This window comes from Agelaius phoeniceus, chromosome 13 (genome assembly GCF_051311805.1).
Source record: "Agelaius phoeniceus isolate bAgePho1 chromosome 13, bAgePho1.hap1, whole genome shotgun sequence".
Taxonomy (NCBI): Eukaryota; Metazoa; Chordata; class Aves; order Passeriformes; family Icteridae; genus Agelaius; species Agelaius phoeniceus.
The window spans coordinates 6,610,826-6,635,961 of NC_135277.1; the positions used below are offsets into that span (position 1 = coordinate 6,610,826).

Consider the following 25,136-nt stretch of genomic DNA (forward strand, 5'->3'; position numbering starts at 1 on the left):
TGGTATTTCTATTTTTCTAAAGGCACACACAGCAGTCTTGTGGCCTGGCCTTTGGGAGACAAATAACAAACCTCACCACATTCCTTCTTCAGAGTGATGGCAACTCCATTTTTCATATACAGCCTCCTTGATCTTGTTTTCAAATTACTGAGAATAGTATTCTGTTAATTCCTCCATAAGGAATTTCATCTCTTTGAATGACTGGAAATAACAGGCAATACTGCCATGTCAGAGGATTTCCCTATCTTTGTCTTAGGAAAATATGTTTCTCCCACACTTGACCCTTTTGTTTTTGACACCTTTGCATCTTCCTCTTTTAAGCTTAGATTAAGGATTATGCAATTTTGTATATTTTTTTACTAAGTCTGCCATGAGTTTCATCCTGAAAGATCCATTAGATAGTTGTTTTCATCAGCAGCATTACTGAGCTCCTTTTAGGAGGAGAAAGTAAAAAAATGATCAGTTCCTGGAAGCCAGTTAGAGAGCTAAAGCATGCTTTATCCTGTCTGGTAATTACCAGGTTGCCCAGGTTTCATAATTCATAATTAAGAAAGGGGGTTTGGGAACCTGAGATGTCCAGTGTGCTTGGGGCCAAAGTTTTTTGGGTGATGGAAAAGATGATATTGCCACATACACACCAATAGAGGGGTAGAGATTCTTGTATTACTCAAATCAGTGTGCATAAAAGGAAGGAAGACCACCTGCTGTATCCTTCTTGGTACTTTCTTTTGGCTATTTGAACTTCTATTTACTTCTTCTGTAAAAATCATCTGTGCTGCCTGTGCAGAGCTTGTGACCACTGAGAGGTCACGGCCTGTAATGATGAGACTACTGGCCCTTGTAAGTGTGAAGATTAAGAAGTAAGGTGGAAAACATATCCTGTAATAATGAGTGTTGTGTTTTTGTGATTCAGTGCCTCATTTCATCCTTGCCTCATTGTTCTCTTGTTGATGAGGTTGCCAGGAACTGGAGCTCAGCATTGTTGCAGGTCTGGGCTGGGACAGCTGCTGCTCCTTTGCTCTGCCAACAGCTGGCTCCTCTCGCCCAGGAGCACTGTATATGTCACCCAGAGCTGTTGTTACCTCCACTAAGGAGCTGTTTCAGGAGCTCTCCTGGCCCTGGGAGCTCTCCCAGCAGTGCAGTCATGGGGCTGAGGAGCTGGTGCCAGGAGAGATAGGGCAGGGAAGTGTTCCCCAATTTAGCTCGGGTGCGATAGAGTGGTGCTGGTGCTCACGTGGGATGGGGGGCAAGCAGCTCCCCCATCCCTACCAATGTCAGCATGGAATTGCATTTAGAAAGGGTGGTGGGACTTAGCAGAGCCTGTGGCTGAATATTGTGGGGTGAATTTGAAATAAAAATGTTCAAACTCACTTCCTTACAATGCATTGATTTTTTCAGCTGCTAAAAAAAAGTGCCTGTAGCCAGGCAGTCCTTTGGTTATCTGCCTCAGACTGCAGTTGGGAACATCTTTATTGATGCACAGACACTGGATTCAGTCCAAAACTAACTTTACTCACATCCCTCTTGTATTCTGGTGCCATCCTGTTGATATGGGAGTTCTTATCGGGCACACTGTAGAGGATGCAGTTCAGTGTTTCAGACCTTACTTGGGGTCTGCCTGGGCCTTTGTGCTCAGGGAGCCTGGGGTCTCAAAGCTGAAGGACCAGGCTGTTCTGTTTACTGGCAGGCCTTGGGTGGAACAGGAGGATGGGAGGTGAGAAGTCACAAACTTCAGTTTTCTTTGGTTTTTTTACGTGCTTGTGGTGACTTCAGTGATTGTCATGTTTTTATAAAAGTTGTATCTCCCTACCACCAAAAGTCAAAATTTCAACTTCAGCATTGTAAGGTACTTCCTGGCTCTTGTCACTGTTGTATTGGAATATCCAGATCATCTAGGAGTATGAAAAAAAAAGGATTAACAATGCTCTGAACAATGGAAGTGTATTATTAGGTGGTAATTTTATTGTTGTGATTCATTAATTCTCTGTTTATAGAGGAGATTGTTTACATTAGTCACGATTAATCTCCACTGTTGCTAAGATCCATGGGAAAGTGGAAATGTGAAGTGTTGATCTTTTTAGAAACATTTTCATTAATTGGGAGTCCATCAGATTATTCAGCAGGAGATTTAATTACAATAGGATCAAGGCTCACAAGCCACGTCCTTATTTCCACCCAAACTTTAGTAAATATGGAGTACATGTGAAAGATTGATCAAGGTTGTGTCTTCAGCTGCATAGAGTGTCCAGAAAATCTCCCTTCAAAAGTGATGTGCACAGCTTCTGATTTCAGCCTCTGCTGACTCTGGGGTCTCTGCAGAATTATTGATCATTTTTGTAACCCAGTCGCATCTCCTACATCTCTGAAATCAATGTTGGTTTGGGGTTATTTTTTTAGAAAAATGACTGGAGAGCAGTATTTGGGTATGAATGTTTTGGAAAAGCACTGGGGTGACATGCAGGGAAACGTTGGGAAACATTAATCTCATCTACTCTTGATTGCAACCAAGGTTACAACCTTAGATCTGCCTTTAAGACGGGAATATTTTTTCATGGTGATAATGATCAGTGGGTGTGAAATGGAAAAGATTAGCAGCTGGAGAAGCATGATGTATTGCTGCAAACTTTTTTTCCTTTTTCCTTTTAGATTAAAAGGAACAAACTTGTTTTAAATCACAGCACTCCTCCTCTGCATGGTTTGTCTAAGGTGTGCCCACATTATTTGGAGTGACAAACCCAAATGTGTCATAACTGGTGATTGCGTGAGAGGGCAAACACTTAATTGATAAAAATGCTGCCATTGGCTTTGGTCTTTAATCGGGTCTGTGGATGGAGTCTCTTGTCTAAACTGCCACTTAGGAGCTGTGTAACCTGCAGAGTTTCTCAAGGAGACTGTTTGATAGAGATGAGAGCTCCCACTTCCAAGGCAAAATGTCATGCAGCTTAATGAAGTATGAACTTCAAAAGCCTCAGAAAGAATGCATTGACCCTCTCTTAATATAACCTGGGGTTTGGGTACAGTAGGTCCTCTTCTGTTAATGAATGAACAACTCCTGTAAATTTCCCAGTTTGTCCTGCTTTAATCTAAAACTGAAAAAAAGGATAATGCTCATAATATTTTCCCCCCACTTACATATTCATGTAGAATGAGGCCCTACTGAAGTGCGCTGTGTATTCCTGAGAAAAGCAATTGTCACACCCTCTGATGTTCATGCTTTAAAACCCCCCACCTTCTGAGTTAATATTAAAGAATTGAAGATAAAAGTTCCCAATACAGAGTTTTGAGGCCTGTGGCAGCAGTGTCTGTCCCAAGTGCTGTGGCTCCCTGAGTGCAGTGAGCTGTTGTACCTGTGTGTGCCTCACACCTGGCTTCTTACCTCAGGTGTCGCTGTTGTGTGATATATGATTAATGTTCTTCAGAAATCTCTGCCAAGGGGACAAAAGGACAAAATGAAATACTTTTATAGTTCTACAGTAAGATGCTGTCATGAGGTTGGCAGCTGTACTTAAGTTACTTTTCTACTAAAGCAGAATTTGTTTGCTTAGTGGCATGTATGGTGACAAAGGCCGCTGAGATGCCTGAGTATCTGAGGTCAGTCCAGCAGAAAAAGGAGAACATACCACACATGCTTTTGATGTGGGAATTTCTCACCAAAGTCGCTATACAGAAGCCCTGTTTTTGTTTCTCTCAAGGTCCTTAGGCAAGAGGACAGCCAGCCTTGGTGTTGAGTTCAGCTCTGTGGTGAGAGGATCTGATAAACCTCTTGTCTTTTATTTGTTGGGTACTTGATTTCTTCTTAATGACAAACTAGCTTTCTGCCCTACCTTCAGAATGTCTTTGAGTAATGAATGAGTGGAGGCCTCTGAGCACCTTTTACAAATAAAATATTTGCTTGCATTACTTGTGGAAGAACCTGCTGCTTGGTTGGTTTTAAGAAAGTCAGTGGGGCGCCTGAATAAACTGATTTTTTTTGAGAGGAGTATATTGCAGCTTGTCTGGCTCTGCTTTAATTCTCCAGGCAAAATACTTTCCTCACTAAACTGTGCTTGACCTCATCTTTTAAGTTTTTGTCACTCAGATCTTTGATTTAGATTCCTTTCATCCTCCACTTCCCAAACTCTGGTCTGCATCATGCAGGAAGCCATCCCTTCTGTGGAAATGGATGTCTGGCAGCTGCCACCTGAGCTCAGCAACGTCCCCTGGCAAGCTCCCTGCTGCTGCTTCTGGGTTCTGTCACACCCCAGCACAGACTTCTGCTCAGTCTGGTTATTGTGAGGCTGACCTGACTGCTTGGCTTGCTCCTCTTAAGAGAGACTAGCTCATGAGATTTGTGTGATGTTAGCATAGGGTTGTTGGTGAAATGGTGACTTTTGTGCATTCACTGAAGGCAGCTTTGCCTGGAGAAGTTGGATGAGGCTGCCAGACCATCAGCAGCATCTTCCTCCAGGAGAAGCTGTTGCTTAAATTGCAGCTCAGAGGCCTTTTCTCAACCTTTCTTCCAAATTGTCTGTAACTAAAAGTGCTGGATATGGGTTCAAAGCCCTCCTCCCCTCATTATCTATTTGAACTTTTCTTCTGTGATCCTGTTTTGTGGGTGTGAAAGTGCTGGTAAACAATAAACAGTCTGGCTTGAAGTCTGGAGCACTGCTCTGAAATTCTGCCCTTAACTCACCACTACTTTGCAGCATTATGTGTGAACTTTAATATGACTTGCAGAAGATGCCAGAGCTGGTACAGCTGGTAGGGGTGGGAAAGCAGAGACAATGATCTGCTTTTGGGGAGCTGTTAGATTGCTTCCTTCTGCTTTCTGAAACTGCAGAAGGAATCCTTATATTATCACACTAGGAGTTATATTAAAATTGGGTGAGATTATGTACATGTCTTGGACTCTGTGTTTGGGATTCATTACTTCTTGTGGTAGCTGATGAGCTGGGAGTACCTGGACAGACCCAAGAGATGATGGTGTCCCATCCCCAGCATCACTGACAGTGTTGCTTCCTCTCTTCTCAGGAGGAATAAGCAATGGAGGTCTGCATTTGAGTTTAAGAGAACAAAAATACTCTTCCACTACTGTTCCACTGTGGGATGTATTCTTATGCTACCTTTAGAATGCACAAACACATTTCCCATGTCATTCCTCAGGATACATGCCCCTGCTGTATTTCCTGTACCAAAGTGCTGACAGTCATTTTGTTCAGCTAGAGGCAGCTCTGACAGCAAAGCTGATGTGAGAGCAGTGCTCATAAAGATGTTGATTTCACGAAGCCAAAATTTCACATAGCCTCCCAAATCCCCTGCACTCTGCCTGCACTGCTCCCAAAGGCTGTGTTGGATGTGGTGTCCCTGCAAGTGCTCATCCTCTGCCTGGCTCAGTAAAGCAATTCCATATTGTGCTGAAGTGGAAAATAAAATAATTGTTAATCACTGTAGCTCGATGCTGTGCAGTGCCATCAAGTGGCAGTTCTGTCGCAGGGCACATCTTCAGGGCTGCCTGCGTTTGTATTGATGTTTCAAAGTGTTTCTTTTAAACATTACAAAAGTTTCACCTGTCTGCATTTGTGGTTGGGGAGGTTTACTTCATCAGTAAGGTAATGATTATAATGGTTTCTGTTCTCTCATGGCAAAAATGGCACTTTAAAAAGTGCCTCAGTCATTGCAGTAGCTCTAAGTACCGTAGCTGTGAAAAATTTAAAGACTGGCGAGGATATTTTGCAGCTGGCAGGAAAATGAGTGCTCTGGAACACACTGAGCTCTGTCTCTGAAGGTTTTGCTGTACTGTAGAGGAGGCTGAAGTACCAGGAAAAAGCCGTCCTTCAGCTCTCTTCTGCTTTTGGATCTTAAGTGTTCAAACCTGATTTTTTTTTTTTTTTTGCTTTTGGTTTTCTTTAAGACACCCCAAGGCTGTTTGTGAAAATACTCCAGTGGTGGAAGATTGCTTCTAATAATATGTCATCATATGTACTTTATCTTCCAGGAATTGTGACTCTCTCCATCCTTCTGGTGCCAAGAGAGTAGCTGGATTTCTCTCAGTCGCTGCACACATTCAGGCTGCCTGCTATTGCTCCTAAGCTCTGCAATTTTGTTGTTATTGCTAGATGGGCAATTAGTAGGAAACACTATCAATCACTCAAGCAGCAGGTTATAAAATTACCTGGTTTGGTTCTCGTAAATGTAATGAAGAGGCTTTAGGATGAGGCCAGAGCAAGACATTCACATCAATTTGGGTGTGTTTTTCTAGGAACTGATTGAAGTAGTTTCCAGAATTTCAGAAAAAAGCCTGAAAGACCAGTACTTGTAGAAACTGGGTGGTACTGGAGGGGACATTTTGCTACAAAGAAATTTCACCTTCTTTTGTCCTGTCTTTGTATTCATTGTGACATTACATGGAGACATGCATAATTTAAAGTTAACCCCAATGTGTTACTGCTTTTGTGTACATCTACACCTCCTCTATACCAGAGCTGTACAGGGTTTGTGGTGGAAGAGGCTTGAGGTTACTGTCAATACTTGCTTATTCAGGCCAGAAAGTGCACAATTTTTTAAGTGGATAACCTGGCTAACACTAAACTGCCTGAATAAATGAAAATGAAATTGATATTTTCTTTACTAAACTGCAAAATCCACCAAAACAATAAAGTCCCCACTGCAGTTTTTCCCTGGGTGTTTACATTTAGCACAAGAGGGTGAATAGCACTCTTCTTATCCTTTCTGTTTCTCTCCTTAAGTTTCATTTTGCTGCTATAATTGTACTGTTAATTTTACCACCTTTTTGTGCATGCCAGAAATTATTAGAAATGACCTTGGCTGTTTGGTTTTGTGAGGGCTGTCTGTGTGCAGCACAGGCTGGCACTGAGCTGATGCACTCTGAGTGCTGCAGAGCACGTGGAGCCCTGTGCTGAGGCAGTGGTCCAGCTAAATCAGCTATTAACAGCCCAATCTAATAACCTGCCTGGCTCTGGCTAGCAGAGTGGCATGTCAGGATGATCTCTGCATGAAGATAAATCATGTGTCTCTCTCAGCACTAACGAGATCCTGTTACTTTGATGGATTTCTGCTGGCAGTCTGTAGAGATCTCCTTTGAGCTGCACGGATTAATATGTGTGTAATGGTTATAATAGCATCTTGACACTCAATAAAGACTCATCTTGGGGATGATTGATTTGGAGGCTGACAGAGACCTGCTCTGTCAAAGGATGTGGGCCACTAATAATGGATTTCTTGAAGCATACCCATTTCCATAGGAGTTTGTGCTGCTCACACTGGTTCAGAGTAGAAAATCCACACCTTGCCCTCCTCAAACCTTTTATCTCTTTGCCAGCAAATCCTGCTGCAGGATTAGACACCTGGACTGGCTTGGGCTGTGGTTGAGGCTGTGAGATGGTGTTAATAAATCAGCTCTAACAATGTTGTCTCTGCAGACAGGCAAGTTGAGGGTGTCCATGCTGTGTTTTTCAGCAGAGGTTGCACCCAGGGTTGGATCCGTGAGAGCCATCTTGGGCCTGGAGGCAACAGCTCTGGGCTGTTTATCATAAATGTCCTTGTTTTCCCACAAATTCTTTTTTGCCCTAAGAGTCTTGAATAAATGGTCTTTTGACTCTGTACTTGTGTCAACATTTTATCCATCAGTGTGCTAAGCTAATCTTATTTTTGGACCAAATTCTTTTTCACCTTTGAGGAATGAAAGTGATCTGTTTCAAGTCATGGCTTTGTGGCTATTATTGGAAGAGGAGATCACTTGGCTCAGTGCAGTGTTAATGAAATATGGAAGGAGGTATCACCTTGATTTGCTCTCTGGGCTGGCAGAAAAATATCTGCCATCATTCTGCTCTTTTGGTGGCCTGTGGGCAAGACAGAATGGTCTGTGATTGTGTTTTCCAAAGAATGAGAGAGTGCTTTGCAAAATCTGACTTTCTCATCACAGAGGTGCTCAGTATCTGTGCTGTTAACCTGAAAACTTTCACTGGTAGAAATAATAGCACTACTGTTAATTTAAAGAGGAAATAAGGTTAGGTTTGGAGGTCGATTTAAAAAAAAAAAAATTATTTAAACCACTGGAGTCATTCTTGTTGTCTTCTTTTGTGCGGGTGGTTTTTTGTTTTGGTTTTTTTTTTTTTTTTTTTTTTTTGTTTTTTTTGGGGGGTTTTTTTTTTGTTTTTTTTTTTTTTTAATTAGGAAAACGTCTCTGCTTCATGCTTTAAGATCAAGGAGTTTGAAGTCATTGACTATGAAAAAGGACACAATCTGCCCCAAAACTTGGCAGCTTGCCATTCTATTTATTTTTGGAGTCTTTCCCTGAAGGTTTTATCTGCAGGAGGTTGCAACACTCTACCCCAATGACATCCATCTTTCTCCCTGCTCCTGACCCAGGTCACTGCCTTAATCATGGGGAATATCTCCAGGTGAGGGGGGATTTCTAGAGCTGCTCATGTTCAGACACATTTTACAGCCCTACCTTTGTTCCTGGGGCCTGGAGTTCTGCAGAATGAGCTGTGTTTGATGTGACTTCTTTTTTTTTCCCACTAAGTGCTCCTCTGAGTCCATCCATAGTGGTGAAATTGAGGATGCCTGTAATAATTGCTGTTATCTTGCTGTAAGAGATACCTCTGACCTCCTCCCATGGTCCCTTCCTTTTCTATCCATGTGCTGGGAGCTTGCAGGCTAAATGGCCACATCTGGACAAGGGGATGGATGTTCCAGGCTGAGGCATTTGAGATCCACTGACAAACTCAGAGAGGGAAGGGGACTCAGCTGGGTGTTCTGGAGGTAGGACAGATTGTGCCCCTCAAGTGTGAGCTGTTCATCTGTTAACCTGGGAATAGCAGCCTGCAAGAGTTTGGTGGGTGTAGGTTATTTTCTTGCCATGGAAGAAGAGCATTCTGTGGTTTTTGGAGCCAGCAGTGATAGTGCTGTGTCACAGCTGAGTGGCTGGAGCACTTACTCAGACCTGGAAAAACTGGGATCTAAGCCTTTCTCAATCAAAAGGGTTATTCCAGGAGATGAGAGCACTGTCATGTTTGCTCTAAAAATAGTTGTCCAAACGCCCATTTCCTTTTGCAGTCAGGAGCCCGTGTGGCTGCACATGGTTTTGTTCTGCAAGGGGATGTCCATGTGTCCTTTCCAGATGTCATTCTCCGAGGGTTTAAGCACAAGTTTGCACCAACCCAAAGTAACCTTAGATGGGAGGGACCTTCCAGGGTACTCAGCTGAGATATGGGAACTGTCTGGGAGCAAATGTTTATCTGCTGATCTTGTTGTGTACTGACAGAGCTAGATGGTAATGGATCATCGAGCATCTAAACAATTATATTGTACTTTCTTCCTTATTTGATGATTTCTGCTACATTTTTTAAAGGTGCCTTGCAGTTCCCTTTTCCATGCTCCAGCTGCTTTCAGACTCCTCTGCAGTTCTCAGTTTGAGGTGGAATTGTCTCAACTTTCCCTTTGATTTTGTCTAGCTTAATTATTGTCAGTGCTGCACCTTTTCCAAAGAAAACGTCATGTGATTGAAAAGCCAGCTGTTCCTTTAAAAGCCATTTGGATGAAAAGTACTCAGTGTTTGGACCATGATTCTCATTTCATTGATGGGGAAACTCAAAGCACAGGGATGTGAAAGGACTTGCCTCCTACTGGAATTTCCAGCCTGATCCTGGGTACTCTGTGTCAAGCACTAGCTGGGGTAACAGCAAGTCCAACTCCATCTAAAAATTAATAAATAAAGGTACCAAAGAGCCTGAACTGCAGGAGGAGGAGGAAGAAACCACAGCTGTGATTTTGTGCTGTACTGGGTATGGTGAAGCTCTCCTGGGAGCAGTTTAGGGCTTCCCAAAGGGGAAGAAGCAAAAATGCAATAAAGCAGTGACTCAACCAGGGCCTGATTCATGTTATGAGTAGCGGAAACAAAACAGAACTTGTTACAATGACAGGTTACATTTACTCATCTAATCCAGCCTCTTTCATATCTACAAAAACCCAAAATCTACAGCTCTTAGAAGGAAATACCTAGGGAGAAAAGCTTTCTTTCCTTCATGTGAATCTCCAACCCATCTAACCCATGCACTTCCCATTCAGTAGGTTTGTGCTGCATGAGGACACAGACACAGTTTGCTGTCAATGATCAGCAGCAATTTTTGCATTTTGCTTTTCTGGGTAGAATAAATTAATGGTTGTTGGTGTTTTCTCATGAAAAGAATATTGTTAAAGTAACAATAGAGTGCTGCAGTAGTGCCATCTAATGCACACTTAATTTTCGTAAGTATTTTTAGATTCCGTGTGTGGAGATCAGTGGGTGGTTAGTGGCTTAAGTAATGTTCTTTAAAATTCCCAGTATGAACCATGGGGGGGAAAACCCAGATTAGAAATAAAATGCTTCAGCTACAAAAGTACAGCTCGCCTTTTGGGGTTTTTTTGGGGGGGTTTTTTGGTATGTGGTGGGGTTTTTTTTGGTTTTTTGTTTTGTTTGTTTGCGGTTTTTTAGTGTGTTTTTGTTGTTGTCGTTTTTGTTTTCAGAAATGTTAAAATTTGTTAGCTAGCATGTTAAGAATATTTTTTCCCTTTTTCAGTATATTGTTGACAAGTGTACCTGTTTCTCGTGGAGCTGATATCCCTTGGGGAATCTTCCCTACTGCCAGCTAAACTCATGGTTTTCATCCTGAAATCTGGAATTCTGCATTTGCCAGGGCTGTTTCCATGGTCCCAAATGATGACCAGTTCCCCCAAAGCAGACACCTTTCCAAGGCTTGAAGTGGAAAAGATAGATGTCTTTATATGCTTACAACCATTTTTTCTTTTTGGAAGGTGGATAGTATTTTTGAGGTGATAACATAATTGATCTTAATTCTTTTGAGCTTAAAGGTTTTCTTTACTTTATTGCCACTTCCAAATATTGCTGAGGTCATCTATTAAAAAAAAAAGCCTTTGAAGGTAAATAGTCCATTTTAACAGGTTTACTTGGAGTTGTTTGTGCTTTGCCTACACACCACCCACAAATGCTGGAAGAGCTACTACCTAAAAAAGGTGGAGTTGTGCTAATGGCAGCAAATCATGCTGACCAACAGGTGCCTTGTCTGGATAGTTTTGGGGTTTAGTTCTAATGACAGCATTTGGGCCTTTTTAGAGATAATTGTTTTTCTGCTGCCAAAACTTCAGAGATGGGCCACTCTAAAATCCCTTCCTATGTTCTTTTCTAGTTTCAAGCTCAAAGTCAGGCTTGGCTTTTCCAGTGCACCTGTCCCATGGTGAGGCAGACCTGCTTTCTCCCCGTGGTTTGGAAAAGGGAATATGTGTATAGGAAAGAGCCCCATCCACCTTCTTTACACCCCATTACATCTGAGACCAGGGGTTTTTCAGATCCAGACAAGGGACAGGGTGGCCTCTTTCATGAATGGACCACAATGGAATGTTTTCATTTCCAATGGGCTTTAAGCCAAGTAAATATTAGTCGATCCAAACTAGTTTTGAAATTAAATTATTCTTATTTGTTGGAGCATTCCAGAGAATGGCTTTGATCTGTCTGTACTTTCACCAAAGGGATATTGGCAGGCTGGCCTCCCATTTCTAGCCATTTGGGATGAAAGAAGGGTTATAATAACCACCTTGTGTGGCAGTGATCCTGAACAGATGACATTTTTTGGACAATATTAAATGAATAAAGGTAAACATACTTCAATTAAAATGTTTTTGGAGGCTGAATGCAATAGGGCTATTGGAAAGTCTTCTATGTGGGTTGGAGGAATTTGGCTGCATTTGTAACTGATTTTCTATAAGTCCAAAAATCTTGGAAAGAGCAGGGTTTGTTCTGAGTATTATTTCCTTTCCAAATAAATACACTGTTTGAATAACTTAAATTAAAATTGGCAGTGAACAATGAAATTGTCAGTAACTGGGAGGTAGAGGGGCGGGTTGAAGAAGGAGGGTTTTTTACTTCTGGGGGTGACCTGTACCACCACAGTGACCGAGTTAGCTCAGGTGATACCTGCAGGGAGACAATTTAAAAATTAAAGTAAAAAATCCAATAAATAAGATGCTCAGCGTTCCACAGTTTCTGCTGAAGGATCCTCCAGAAGAGGTGGCAGCAGGGTGGTGGAGACCCTCCCACCATGAAGTGCTGCTTAGACACAGCTGAAGAACCTTTTAAATTGATACCAGCTGATGATAATTTGTGCTCTCCCTAGACTTAAACAATAACTGAAATGAACTAAATTAAAATCTAAGGAGTTGAACCAGTGGGTTGGATAGATCTGGAGGTCACTGGTCTGACCACCTTCCACCTTCAAAATTAGGTCAGGTATCAAGTCAAGTAAGTCCAGCTCTATGTTTAAGTTCCAGCTTAGATTTCAGATTATGTGGAACCTCTGGTGTTGGGGTTTCTTACATCTGTTTACTAGGTTTTCTGTGAATAACTAAATATACAAATTGTCATTTGCAATACTGATGCAAATTAAATTATTTTTCCTAGAAATGTAAGTAGTTTGCATGGATAGACAGGTGCCTTCTCACAAAAACTCTGTCAATTTGCTTTGATTTCACAAAAATTAGACTAGCTGTACTTCAGAGTTAAATAAAAGAAAAAATCTCTTTTAACAGATACTGTATTAAACACTCAGTGCTGTTGGTGCATGTTCTGAAGTGTCACCTGCATTTTAAATCTGTTTAAGTACTTTGCATGTTCATGCCTTAAGGGAGAAATGGTTTGAACAAAGACACATATAAAAAACAAAGCGCAAAGGGTTTGTAGGTTAAAACTCAAGCTTTTGTTTTTTTTGAACATCAGCTCAAATCTGGATCCATTTGCTTGAAATAGAATATTTAGTTTTCAATTCAGCATGTGAACTGGTCATGCTCGAATTTAAAGCTTGATTTATTTCTTTTTGCACCTGTTTTTATTTTAACACTGACTCTATACAAGATAGACTTTTGCTACATGGTTCCTTCCTCCCCAGCTGGAAGTCTGGTCTGATATTATCGCATGAGACCTTCCTAAAATTTACATTTGTAACTCTGCAACCTCTAAAAAATACAAAATACACTTCACAAAACTCTAAGGGTTTTTTTTGAATTTCTGGTTCTCTTTCCTGTGTCACAGCATTGACCCACATATTTGATTTTAAGACCAGTGGCTGGTTGTGAACTTGCCCCACAAAATCTTGTTTGTATAAAACAAGGTGCAGTCCTGCCCCTGGCAGGAGGTGCCAGATGGGCCGGATCAGGGGAGAAATGGACACGAGTTTGGAGGAGGAAACGTGAAAGGAGCTGAGGGAGACATGAGGCAGAGCGTGGGAAGCGATAAACGGGAGGGCCTGGAAGTCTGGGAATTGTCTACAACAGTTGTATCTGACAAAGAGAAGGGATGAAACCTTTTAAGGAGGAGGTTTTAAAGGAAATGACATGTGTATTCTCTTGAATATGCAAATCAGAATTACATAATCTGCAATAACAATAATAATAATAATAATAAAATCTTTTCCAGATTTGCAGCTGTAGCCATATGCTCAGTGAGGTGGTGGCAGAGCTGGCAGCCACAGCTGCTCTGTAAAACTGGAGCATCCACCTGGTTCTGATCTCCACAGACAACGGACAGAAGGTCACATCACAGACTGTTGTTCTCAGTACCTTGTAGTTTATGTAATTTTTTCAGGCTAATAAACAAAGCATGGGGAGACCCCAGAGGCATTTAAAAGACGTGTAGATGTGGCACTTGGGGATGTGGTTTAGTGATGGCTTGACAGTGCTGGGTTAACAAATGGACCTGATGCTCTTGGAGGTCTTTTCCTACCTAAATGAGTCACTTACGATTTTTTCATCAAATGAGAACGCTTCACTTAGTTCTGCAGTAACTGTAAAACATTCTCTTTCCTTGCTTTTCCTTCCCCATGGAATACTGAAATTGGTTCATATTGCCCCTGTTCTTTCCCATGCAGATGAAGGAATTTCAGGTGTATTTACTGTACCCTTTGCTGGGTTAACTGTGATAACCGTGTGCGCCCTTTATAAATATAATTTTCCCTGAGAGCAAAGATGAGCTAAATGATAAAATATACTGAGATACTGAACTAAATCCTCCAAAATACTAAGCATGAGAGTTTAACCAACAGATCATCAGAGGTTTCTTCTCAAGGCTTGAAGAACTGCTGTATTTGGTAACATACAGATCTTTTCACCAAGGCATGAGCTTATATGATGAGTGAGAAGAACTGTCTGTGGCACTACAGTGAGTGTGTGTTTGTAAGGAAGGTGGGAAAAAAATCTCAGTTGATATGAAACTTTGGTACCTTTGTGTATTTATGGATTGTGGATGAGAGATGTGTTCAGTGGTCAGGTTGGATCTATGGTTGCAGTGCTGGCTTGGACAGGGGAAATTGAGTGCTCAATCAAGAATTAGGGCATTTTCGCAAATTTCTGAGGGCAGAGGCAATTTTGGCCACTGTCTCATTTCTGTTATGTGTGTCTATATTCTGATATATATTTTATATATATATAGTGTTATATATGTCTATATATATGTGTGTGTGTGTCTGTACAAAAACCCCTGTGTGGGGTGTGCACATCTTTGTCAGACTTGGTGTGATTTTACCATATTAAGTTGTTATTTTAAAAATACCCTGGATATTTCTACATGTCTCTCTCTAGAGTTGCAGTCAGTGTGTTTCCTAGATGTTGGCTGGCTTTGGCACTGAGGTTGACTTGCATATCTGAAAATTAGGATGGGCGTTGAGCCCTATGAAAGGAGTGTATGAATGGAGAGTGTGAACCTTGCAGGAAGAGTAATTTCATTTTAGATTATGCACTTCTTGGTCATGTAAACTTAATCTTGTTTCTTGTCCTTTTTCCTAGGGTGACTCTGTTATTACAGTGCAGCTGACTGAGGAAGATAAAGTTGAAGATGATGTAGTTTTTTATTTAGTCTTCACTGGATCAACTGTCCAACACTGCACAAGCACGAGAAAGATTAATCCTGGGAGTCTGGAGACAATTTCTCCTGGTAAACAATTGCCTTTCTTTGCATATCAGTGTATCAGTCTGTGAAATTTGGTTACTACAAGTGGACTGGAATGTAATGCTCTTTGCTTGGTTGTATTCATCCTCATTTACACATTCACAAGGAATAGAACACGTCGTTTGGATGACTGCTTTTGCCTTTTAAAGACCTCTTACTTGATTTCACTAGAATTATATGATTTTGAGATTGCAGTTATTCAATATGTAACTATGAGATGCTATTGCAGAAAACTCACAGTTACACACACACATAGTAAAAAGCTTTTAAATGCAGCAAAGATGGTAGAAGATACATTTGTAAAGTTTGCTGTTGCCCAAATGGTGGACAGCCCAGTAAGTCTTAGCTACACTCATCGTGTGCTTGACTCACTGAGGTTCATTGCTGTCTTCCTGGTGAAATACAACCCTTTCCCTAAATCCTGTTCAGCTCACAGCTCGCAGAGCATTTCTGGAGCTCTTGCAGTACAGGTGATGTGCTGTTCAGTGCCATCTTTCCATGGCTGCTTCAGATGAGGTGGGTTTCCACATGAAAGCCCACCTCTGTTTTTATCCTTTGTGCCACCAACAAAACAAAACCAATCAGCATTTCCCTTTGGTGACTTCAGGACCGTGGGAATGAGTGTGTTCCAGGCTGCAGTCCTCACCATTAACCTTTCATTCTGACTTGTTGCTATGCAGCACACTGCTACCAGTGTGAGAAAAACGCCTGACATTTTCACTACACACAGTGTAACTCAGGCCATCAAGTGTTTTTCTTGGGTTTGTCTTTTCATCTACCTCCTAAGTATTGTTTTGTGAGAGATGCACATGGAGTAAAATTTGGAGTTGTTTTCTCTTGGGAATGAGTAGCTAAAAGTTGGCCACTCAGTTTTTTTCATTTCCTCCTCTTTTTGTGCTGTTCATGTTGTTCAGTTGGCTTGGGAAGAGAAGCCTTTTTATGGCTACTGATGACTGGAGCCCCGTGCAATCAATTAGATTAGTGCTTATTTTCTCCCAGAAGAGCAAGAGGGGGTGACTCCTTCCCTGCTTTTGTGTGGTGGGCGTGGGGCTCTGCCAGCCCTGCTCAAAATGACTTCACCTCTCCCTCGGGGCTGTGGCTGCTTGTGCCAGGAAAGGAACTGAAAAGCTTCAGTGTTCCCTCCAGCCCATGTGGGAGCCAGCCTGCTGGATGGGATTTCCGGGCAGGAACGACTCTTTCCCATCACTGCCGCCCTTGCAGCAGTGCTGGATGTGCCCAGGGAGGTGGCTGCCAGGTGGGACCAGAGTGATGCTCTGGGCACTGTCTGTCCTGCCAGCCCCAGATGTACCTGAGTCACTGGGAGGGCTCCCTGCAGCTCCTTTTGGTGCTGGTAGTGGGAAATCTGACACCGTTCATGATTCAAAAGGAAAAGAGGGAATTTCTCTCAATTGTTCCTTTAGCAATAATGGATTGTTTTGTTAGTGGTTTTTGTTTTTTTTTTACCCAGTAAAGTCATGATCTTGTGGGGTGTGAAGATGGACCGGGATGGGTGCTGTCCCAAAATACAGCTTGTTTCAGACAGAGTTTTAAGGGAATTTTCAAAAAGGTAGTCTCATTCCTGCACTGCCCAGGGCTATGGTGCAAGGAAGAGGTGACATCTCAGATGTAAAATAGCCATGTGGATAGCACCCTCATCCTCATTTTGGTGAGACTGCCTAAGGAAAAAAAATACTTCAGTGCTGAAGAGGTTGTTGGGGAAAGGCAGAACAAGAAATGGGAAAAGCCTGATTTTTTTCATCCCCTCTGCTGACACCCATGCATTTGTCCAGCGTTGTTTCAGCAGTGATTACACTGATTTCAGTGGAAGTATGACTGACTTCAGTGCAGCTCTTCCTCCTCCTCCTCCTCCTTCCTGGACGCACAGTGAATCTGTAATCATGTGTTTACACTCTGTATGTTCCACAGTTGCCTTGGCAATGGCTGTGGTGACTCAGAGCGTTATTTGACCTCGGAGGGATTAGCCATGAACAGCAGCACACAGTGTGTGTGAGACCAGCCCTTGTTCAGACACCCAGCCCGGGCACTTAGCAAGTGTTCTGCAAGGAAACTCCTGCAAACAGTTTTAGCCAAAAATCTCAGCTTTTACTTCAGTTCTGAGCATCTTTCATTTGTTCCTGTGATGCAAGGAGTGTTGCACATCCCTGTGAGCACAGCAGCTCCTGGGGACAGCTCAGGTGCACTGGGGAAGGGCTGATTCACTCAGGAGCCTCTCTGCCTTCCCTGAACCTCCTCTGCATCCCTTCTGGACTCCAAGGTTCTTCCCTTATTCTTGCCCCATGTCCTCAAAATTTCATGTGGTCCCCAGGAGACTTCAGATAAAGTCCATCAGCAGCTGGGGTGAAAGGGTTGAAGTAATTCTGTTCAAGCTGAAGTAAAAACAAGCCCACATTTTTAATTTTTGTTTCTTGAGTTTTTCATTGGGTTTCTTGATGTACAGAAGTGTAAAAGATAGACAAATTATTTCATTACATTTGCTGCCAAAATTAATCAGAATGTTTTAGAAAAGCTTTCAAATAAAATCACATTTGAAAAGAAACCTTAACAACATAAAATTGTTTTAGGTGAAAGATTAGAGAAAATGGAATGGAAATATAAGCTGTCAAAATACCCCATAAATTTTCATTGTATGTGAAAATTCTCTATATCCTGAAAGACTTTACCTAAATAAAAGCTTATCACTGCAGAATTAAATGACTGCTGCATCTTCTATAATTACTAGAGCAATCTGCTTCTTTCCTAGGCTTTTTTTATCATCAGTCTTAAACACTGAATATATATATAGTCCATAATACTGTTCAAATGTGAGCTTTTATTTCTGTGCAGAGTAAAAGAAAGGACTTCTGACTGTAATTTTATGTTAGCAGCTTTATTTTACCTGAAGATGTGGATAAATACAGATTAATCACTTCTTCAAATTACAGAATACTTACTTGTATTTAGGCTCTTGCTCTGAAGAATGGGATGGATTATTTATCCTGCCCTGCTGTTGGCTATATTAATTTAAGGAAGGTAATTTCCCCTTGTAAGAAACATATTCTCATCTGAGCTGATCAGTCATAACTTGAAGTGTCAAAATTAGCTACTGAGATTCAAGAATTAGCCAGGAGATGATTTTTTGTGTGCTTTCAGTACCTCTTTTGCCAGCCTAAGGACACACTAGGTTACATCACCCAAGCAAGCTTTTGTTTGTCTCAGTGAAAAGCTACCAAAACCTCATTTAACTGTTGGCTTTACTGCTACAGTTCTTCTATTTCCAATTAATCTGGTTGAAATTCTCCCTATTGGAAGCAGTTTTCCTCAGTACCAGAGGCACTGTGCAGTTCTACAGCACAATTTCCAGCATTGTTGTATCAGACACAGCATTAAGTGGCAGGTGGAGGTGTAATGGCACTGCCACTGCTCCAGTGGGGATCTCAGTGCAAAATCTTGGGCACTGGAGTTTGGGTGTTAAGAAAGCACCAAAAGTCTGAGCAGGGAAGGAAGTAGAGACATGATACCATCTCTGCTGCTGTGGTTAACTGTTATTGGCTGCTGAATTTGTGCTGTTGGGGATGGATATGTCCTCTTAGGTCACAGATGCTTCTACTCCTGGTGTTGGTCATTAACTGAGCTTTTCAGCCAGCCCTTATTCCTACAGAAGCTGAGATTGCCATAATCTCAATGCATTTTTTTCTTCCCACTGTCTCTGCAGGGTAGGGAAGGTAACTGAGGCCAAGCAGATTGCATGTGGTGGTGAAGGAAATCTGTGCAAAGCAGGGAAGTGAAACATTCATTGCAAGACAGCAGCCTCATCTCTTGTCTCTCTGCTAGAGCAGCTTTTTTCCCCACTGGGAAAAAACCCAACCCAATAATAAAAATCCTCAAATCATGATCTGGCAAACAAACCAGCAGATGAAGGAATGACCTCATAACTGTCCACACAAGTCAAAAGTCCCAACCACAGCTCTCCCTGGCCAGCGGAGGCCTCTGAGCATCAGGAAACTCTTGGGGAGATCTGGGGGAATTTTCTTGCAGGATCTGATGTGCTGGGAGCTCCACTATTTGTGTGGTGCATTTATTGCAAAAGTTTGCATGCCATCCCCATAGCAGCTGTATGGTTGGACATGTATTTTGCTTTGCATTTAATGACTGGTGGTCTGGAAAGTGTGGGAGACATGGGGGAAATTTGAAATGAAATTTCAAACAGGGAGAGACAGTCCAGAAATCCAGAGCTGCTGCAACAGCTCCTGATCTGTGAAGGGTAAGAAACACTCTGTCTTTGAGCCAGGTCACCAAAACAAGAAGTAAATTTTGTGAGATATAATTGCCTTGGTGAGTACTGTTGCAATGTGTTCTATCACTCTGATCTCTGTAATTCAAAAATCACTTTTCTCGTATTTGTTGAACTCAAAAGGTGAAGGATTCTTGTGTGGGTTTCAAAGGGGAGGAGAATCAAAACTGGAAGTAGAAAAGGGTCTGAGAGACTGTCTGTCTGCTGGTAGCTGCCTGCCAGCAGTTTCCACAGGGCTGGCACATTCCCGTTGACTCACTCTCAGCTCTCTCTCCATCCTTAAGCTAAGGCAGAGAAGCAGCTTCAATCTTTAACTTCTTCTTAATTCCACAGCTCCCAGAGTTGCTGTTTTTTGGGTTTTTTTTCTCCTTACTTTCTTTCTGCTAGTTAAAAAGATAGACAAAAATTAATTTCATTTAGCTTGGAAATATCTTCATTTCAAACTTTTCTTTTACTGTGAAATCCTTTACATATGGTGATGCTTTATTCATTTCTACCACAGACTGTGTTTTCCCCTAAGAAACAATTCTTCATAGAAAAAGCTGTATTTCATGAATTACAATCTTTGTACTGGTAGACCAGAAGGGTAAACAAGTTGCATAACAAATGGCCACTTGGCAATACCAGTTGTGGATTTGAAAATACACTTAATTATGAAACAAAAAAACCCCCTTAAAATAGACTAAAACAGCATAGCCAAGAAGACTTTTTGCAGTTCATCCTCTTCTGTGTATTTAATTGCTTGAGGCAGTGTAATTAAAAGGAAGTGATGCCAGTACTAGATGACATCAGTCACAGGAAAAAGTGATTGAATCTGTGTTGAAATTATTTAAGATGTGATGTGTGGGGTCTTACACTTCTCTAGGTTTTTAGGGCATCTGCAGTGTGTAAAAGCCTTTAAAAAAATCTTTACCCACTCTTCAATCTCTCTTTCACCTTCCAGTGAAAGATTTGAAAGGAAAAGCAGAGGCTCCTGTCCAGTGCTGGTGCTGTGCCTGTGTATTTCATAAGGCTTCCTGTGTTGCAAGAGTGAATACAGTAACTGTGTACATTTCACAAATGCACTTCAAAGATGGGCTCTGATTTTCAGAAGCAGAGCTGAGGATTTCTGAAGCAGAAAAGAAGCACTTTTTGGATGGTCACAGGAGATCCCCTGGCTTCCTTTTCCATAAGCCATCAGATGGCAGCATCTCTTGGATGCATCTTGGATGCAAATCTGAGATCCTTCATGGGGTTCACAACATTTGTTGTCTGGTTTTCCTGTCCTTAAATCTCTCTGTAAGACCTCTTTCAACCCAGCTCCACCATGGTGACTTGGAGGATGCAATTAGTCTTTAGTCACCTACCAAGCAAACCCAAACATGTCCTTCCAGCAGGGCTTTAAATAGCTGCCCAGCCTGGGGGCCCATTGTTTGATAGCTCCAGTGTGAATTCTGAAAATAGGAGGTTTGGACAGGATTTCCACTTTTGGAAGAGGAGGAAATGAAATCATCTTTTAATAAAGCTCTGTTTAGGGGTGTTTTGTCTCCATGTAGGCCTTGTTAAACAAGAAGCAGTCAGAAGAGTTGTGCTGCTGCCCTTTTAACTGCACCCCAGATCACAGGCACAGGTAGCAATTAGATGGACAAGTCTTAGCTGTACATTAATTTATCTGCTAATGACTTGCAGCTGAGAAATCCCCCCTGCTCTTGTGCTCATTGATCTACATGTAGAGGAAGCAGTGCTGTCATTCTGATACATCTCATCTCTTCAGGGATAAGGACAGACAGACCAGAGCACCATGTCTTCATTTTTCATTCTCATCTTTTCCCCAGAGCAAGCTTCATTAAGAGTCCTCTTTCATTCCCAGTAAGGAATTCTTCAATTCAAGAGCTGTTGTCTCATTTAAAATAATTTTGAAAGCGTGGTTTGATGTGTAGATGAGGAATTCACTTCATAGCAGCAGCATTAGGCACTGTACCCATCCCTGCATAAATTGAAATAGTTTTAAATTTCTGTATTTTTCCTGCAATATGTTGTTGTTTCTCCAAGCAGCTCCAAGTCAAGAATTGTTTCTAAGCTGGATTTAAAGTAACTGAGGAGCAAAAGGAGAAATGGTATAAAATGCAGTGTTGCTGGAGTTAAGGGATGGATCATTTGATTTTTATCAGAGACAGCATGCAAATGACCACATTTGGTACTGTGTCCAAAAAAAAAAGGATGAAGAAAGGAAGTGTAGCCAGGCAGTCTGAGATGGCAGCTAGAGAGAAACACTTAAGTTTGTGAGGAGAGTTAAAACTTGAACAAGGATACTGCTGGATGGTTGGTACAAGCATGACAGAAATTGAGTATTTAATAATTTCTATTGCTATTTGCCCAAAGGCCCTGATTTCTGGAGAAGACTGAAGGCAATCAGGTTGCTGGGCAGTATTGGGAACCTGATGGCAATGTAAAGCATGGAGATTTCTCATCCCTTCTCTGAAGTGCTCTTATCTGTGTGATTTATTCAGTTCCATGTGTTTTCAAGCTATGGAAATGCACACCTCTGTCAATAGGCTCATTGCTCTTCCTGACTGTTGTGGTTTAACCCCAGCCAGCAGCTAAGCCCCACACAGCTGCCTCTTGTGCCATGGGGAAGAGAATTGGAAGAGCAAAAGTGAGGAAACTTCAGAGTTGAGATAGAGCCAGGTTAATAGATAGAGCAAAAGCCACATGCAAACAAAGCAAAACAAGGGATCAGGTCACTCCTTTCCATGGGCATGCAGGTGGTCAGCCATCCTCAGGGCAGCAGGGCTCCATCACACACAGTGGAGGTTCCCTCCTTCTTTCCCCAGCTCTGTACACTGACATTGGGATATCCCTCGGGTCACTTGGGGTCAGCTGTCCTGGTTGTGTCCCCTCCTAACTCCTTGTGCCCCAGTTCTCCTCTCTGGTGGGATGGTGAGAAGAAGAAAAGGCCTTGGGTCTTTGGAAGCAATGCTCAGCAAGAAGGAAAATATGCCTGGTTTAGCAAAACTGTTTCCAGCACAAATCCAAAGCAGCACCACACTAGCCACTTCCAAGAAAATTACTATTCCACCAGAACACCAAAACCAACCCACTGACACAGCCAGAGTTTTTTCTTTTTCCCCTTTCAGTGCCAGACATTTTTCTGTTCCACATCTAGGCAGGTGTATGAGGGGGTTTCAGCAGTCCATAGTGGATGGACAGAGGTGATGGAACCACCCTGATGGCTCCTAAGTGCATAACTTGGTGCTTAACCCATACTAGGAGAAAGCCCTGCTGTCTGCCAGAGGGAGCAGAAGGGTGAAGCACAGGAGCAGTACCGTTCTGGCACTGCCTGGAGCTCTGTGTGATTGTGAACAAGTTACTTAACCTCTTGAAAACAGATTTGATTTTGCAGTGCTAATTACTTACCTCCTGAGAGTGCCAGAAAGCTCAGTTCCCTTCTGGGACAAGGGCTGTAGAAGTTCAGGTATTAGTCCAGACCATTGGATCTTTGATGTGGTGAGAAGTGCTGCTCCACTGATGGTTCCTTCAGAAGGTTCCTGGACTGGGGACATGTTTGCTCACACTGCTCCAGCAGCCATTTCAAAGCAGGAGGGCAGAGACCTCTTGAGCAACCTTTCAAGTATTGTCTGCTCTTGTTACATCCTGGCTCCCCTTTCATTTGAACTGCTTGCCAAAAGTCAGAACCTGTCCCATGTTCTTGCCCCCATGTCTGACATCTTCTCAGATGTGAGGAAGCACAACATCAAAGCACTGCAAGCTGTTGCCCTTCTGAAGAACATTCCCTAGGGTTTAGTGTGATGCTTGTTTGATCCTGTTAGATAAAAATGGACTGTCAGTTCTGTCATTTTCTCTTCTAGGCTGCATATTCAATATCTGGGGAAGTTTCAGTAGAATCCTTGTTGGCTACATGGTCTTTTTACCACCTTCCCTTGTGTTGCCTTTTGCAGCTGGTGTTTAACACACACTTCATCCAAGGGAACTTTGTGTACATCCGTGATGTGCTGCTTTAAGGAGACCACACGTCTTGACAGAGGTTCCTGTAGCTGTTGTCTTGATGGAAGAGCCTTTGCTGTCCCACAGCAGAGTTGTTTGGCATTGTGACAAGGAAGTGACTGTCCCAAATGGTTTCTCTGTAGCTGCTCGTGGGCTGTTTTGGCTTGGTGCATCAATCCTGAAAGTCTGCTGGCAGAGTAGTTGTATTCTAGGTTATTCTGCAGATGGGATTCTTATGGGAAGAGGCAGAAAATATTTTTTAAAAATTGAATTAAAGGTTTAGCTGTCCTCATGCTATTAAGAAAGCTTTTACTGTGTTTGTTTTTTTTAAACTCTGCATTCTAGCAACCTTCCACTGCTCTGCTTTAGGGAGAGCCCAGTTTGCAGGATTTGAGTCAGCTCCTGTAGGCTGGCACAGTCCTCTCACAGTCTGCATGGAGATCCCCTTTGTGGAGGCTGGAAACAAAATTAATGTCTTACCTGTTCTGTATTTGATGCCTTTAGGAAGATCAGCAAAGCAAGAAGATGTAGGGGGAGGCATGTACAGTTCTAAATGGCCTTAAAGGCAAGTTCCCTCAAAGTTGGATCATCCTCCCCACTTCTCCCTTGAGCATTTGGGGTTTTTACTGTGAAGATGAGCAGAATCTGTGAATGAGTTCCATCTGGGCAGCTGAGTACTAATACAGTAATGGATTAGAATGCACATGCAGTATTTTCAAGAGCAGTAGAAGTTCTTCCTACCCCTATTCTTCAAAACAACAGAAATAAAATCTACTCCTTCAGCTTTCATATCATCCTCTTGCTAATAGGTACCTGGAAGGAAAGTTTTCTCACCTTTCAGCTTCAGAGCATCCTGAAGGTTGTATTGAGCAGTTGCAGCAACATCCCTGAGTGTTTTCCTCCATTTCTCCACTTGCCTTTGATACCTTTCCAGCTGCATTTGCTCTCCTTAGGAAGCCACAGCCTCATCTCTGACAATTTTGGTGTTACCCACAGTGTCCTAATAGCAGTTTTGACCTTTCAATTAACTTCAGGATTGCCTCTTTCAGTAGACAAAATCTGTACAGATGCCAAAAGCCTCAGAACAGATTTGTGAGGTTGGCTGAAAGACCATGAAGATTAGGGACATATTTTCCCTTTTGTCAGGGAAATCAACAGCAAAAGGCCCCAACAGAAGAAGGAAACTTTCCCACTGACCACAAATAGGGGCTTAAATTGAATTTTCAAGCCTTTAAAAATAAATCGTCATTTTGTATTTAATTAATCAGGGTTTCGTGAATGTGGTAGTATGCTGAGGTCATGGGCAAAAAAAGCTTTTCCAGTAATTAGTGCAGGGTCCATGCTGTTCTGGCAAAAACAGCCATGACGTCAGTCTGAGGCTGGAACAAGAAACTGTACCACACAGTGAACTTGAAACACAAACCTTATTATTGAAGGGGCATGTCTGACAACTACAAGTTCTGGTTGTGTTGGACACATAGTATATTTTTCCTTTCAAAATTCCCAAAAGGTGTTTGGTTTGGTTTGCTGTTTGGTTTTTTTTTTCCCCTCAAGTTTCTGAGTCAATGAAATTGCTGCCATGCCTCCTTTCTCCTGTTTCCCTGACCTAAATAAATAATGAAATTACCAGGCTTCCAACCCTCTTGTTTTGTAAATATGGAAAGTGGCCATTTCCATGTTTTTATTTAGCAGAAGCAGGTTAGTTTTTAGTTTTGTTGTGTGAACCCAAATGCAAGGGGCAGGTGCCACAGTGAGCACAAACAGGACATGCCCAGGCAGCTCGTGCTCTGGTAGCCATGTAGACCTTTGTTTTAGGTGAAATTTCAATGTTTTCAGTGCAAGCCAAGTATTGTGACAGCATTTGGAGTA

General features: G+C 42.1%; 1 protein-coding gene across 1 annotated transcript in view; it reads left to right on the plus strand.

Annotated features, from left to right (window-relative positions):
- Window positions 1-25,136, plus strand: part of AKAP13 (A-kinase anchoring protein 13) — a 208,928-nt gene that overhangs the window by 59,965 nt on the left and 123,827 nt on the right. Inside the window, exon 6 of the mRNA XM_077185732.1 lies at window positions 14,830-14,977. Within this exon, the coding sequence (XP_077041847.1) occupies window positions 14,830-14,977 (148 nt within the window). The remainder of the gene's footprint in view (window positions 1-14,829; window positions 14,978-25,136) is intronic.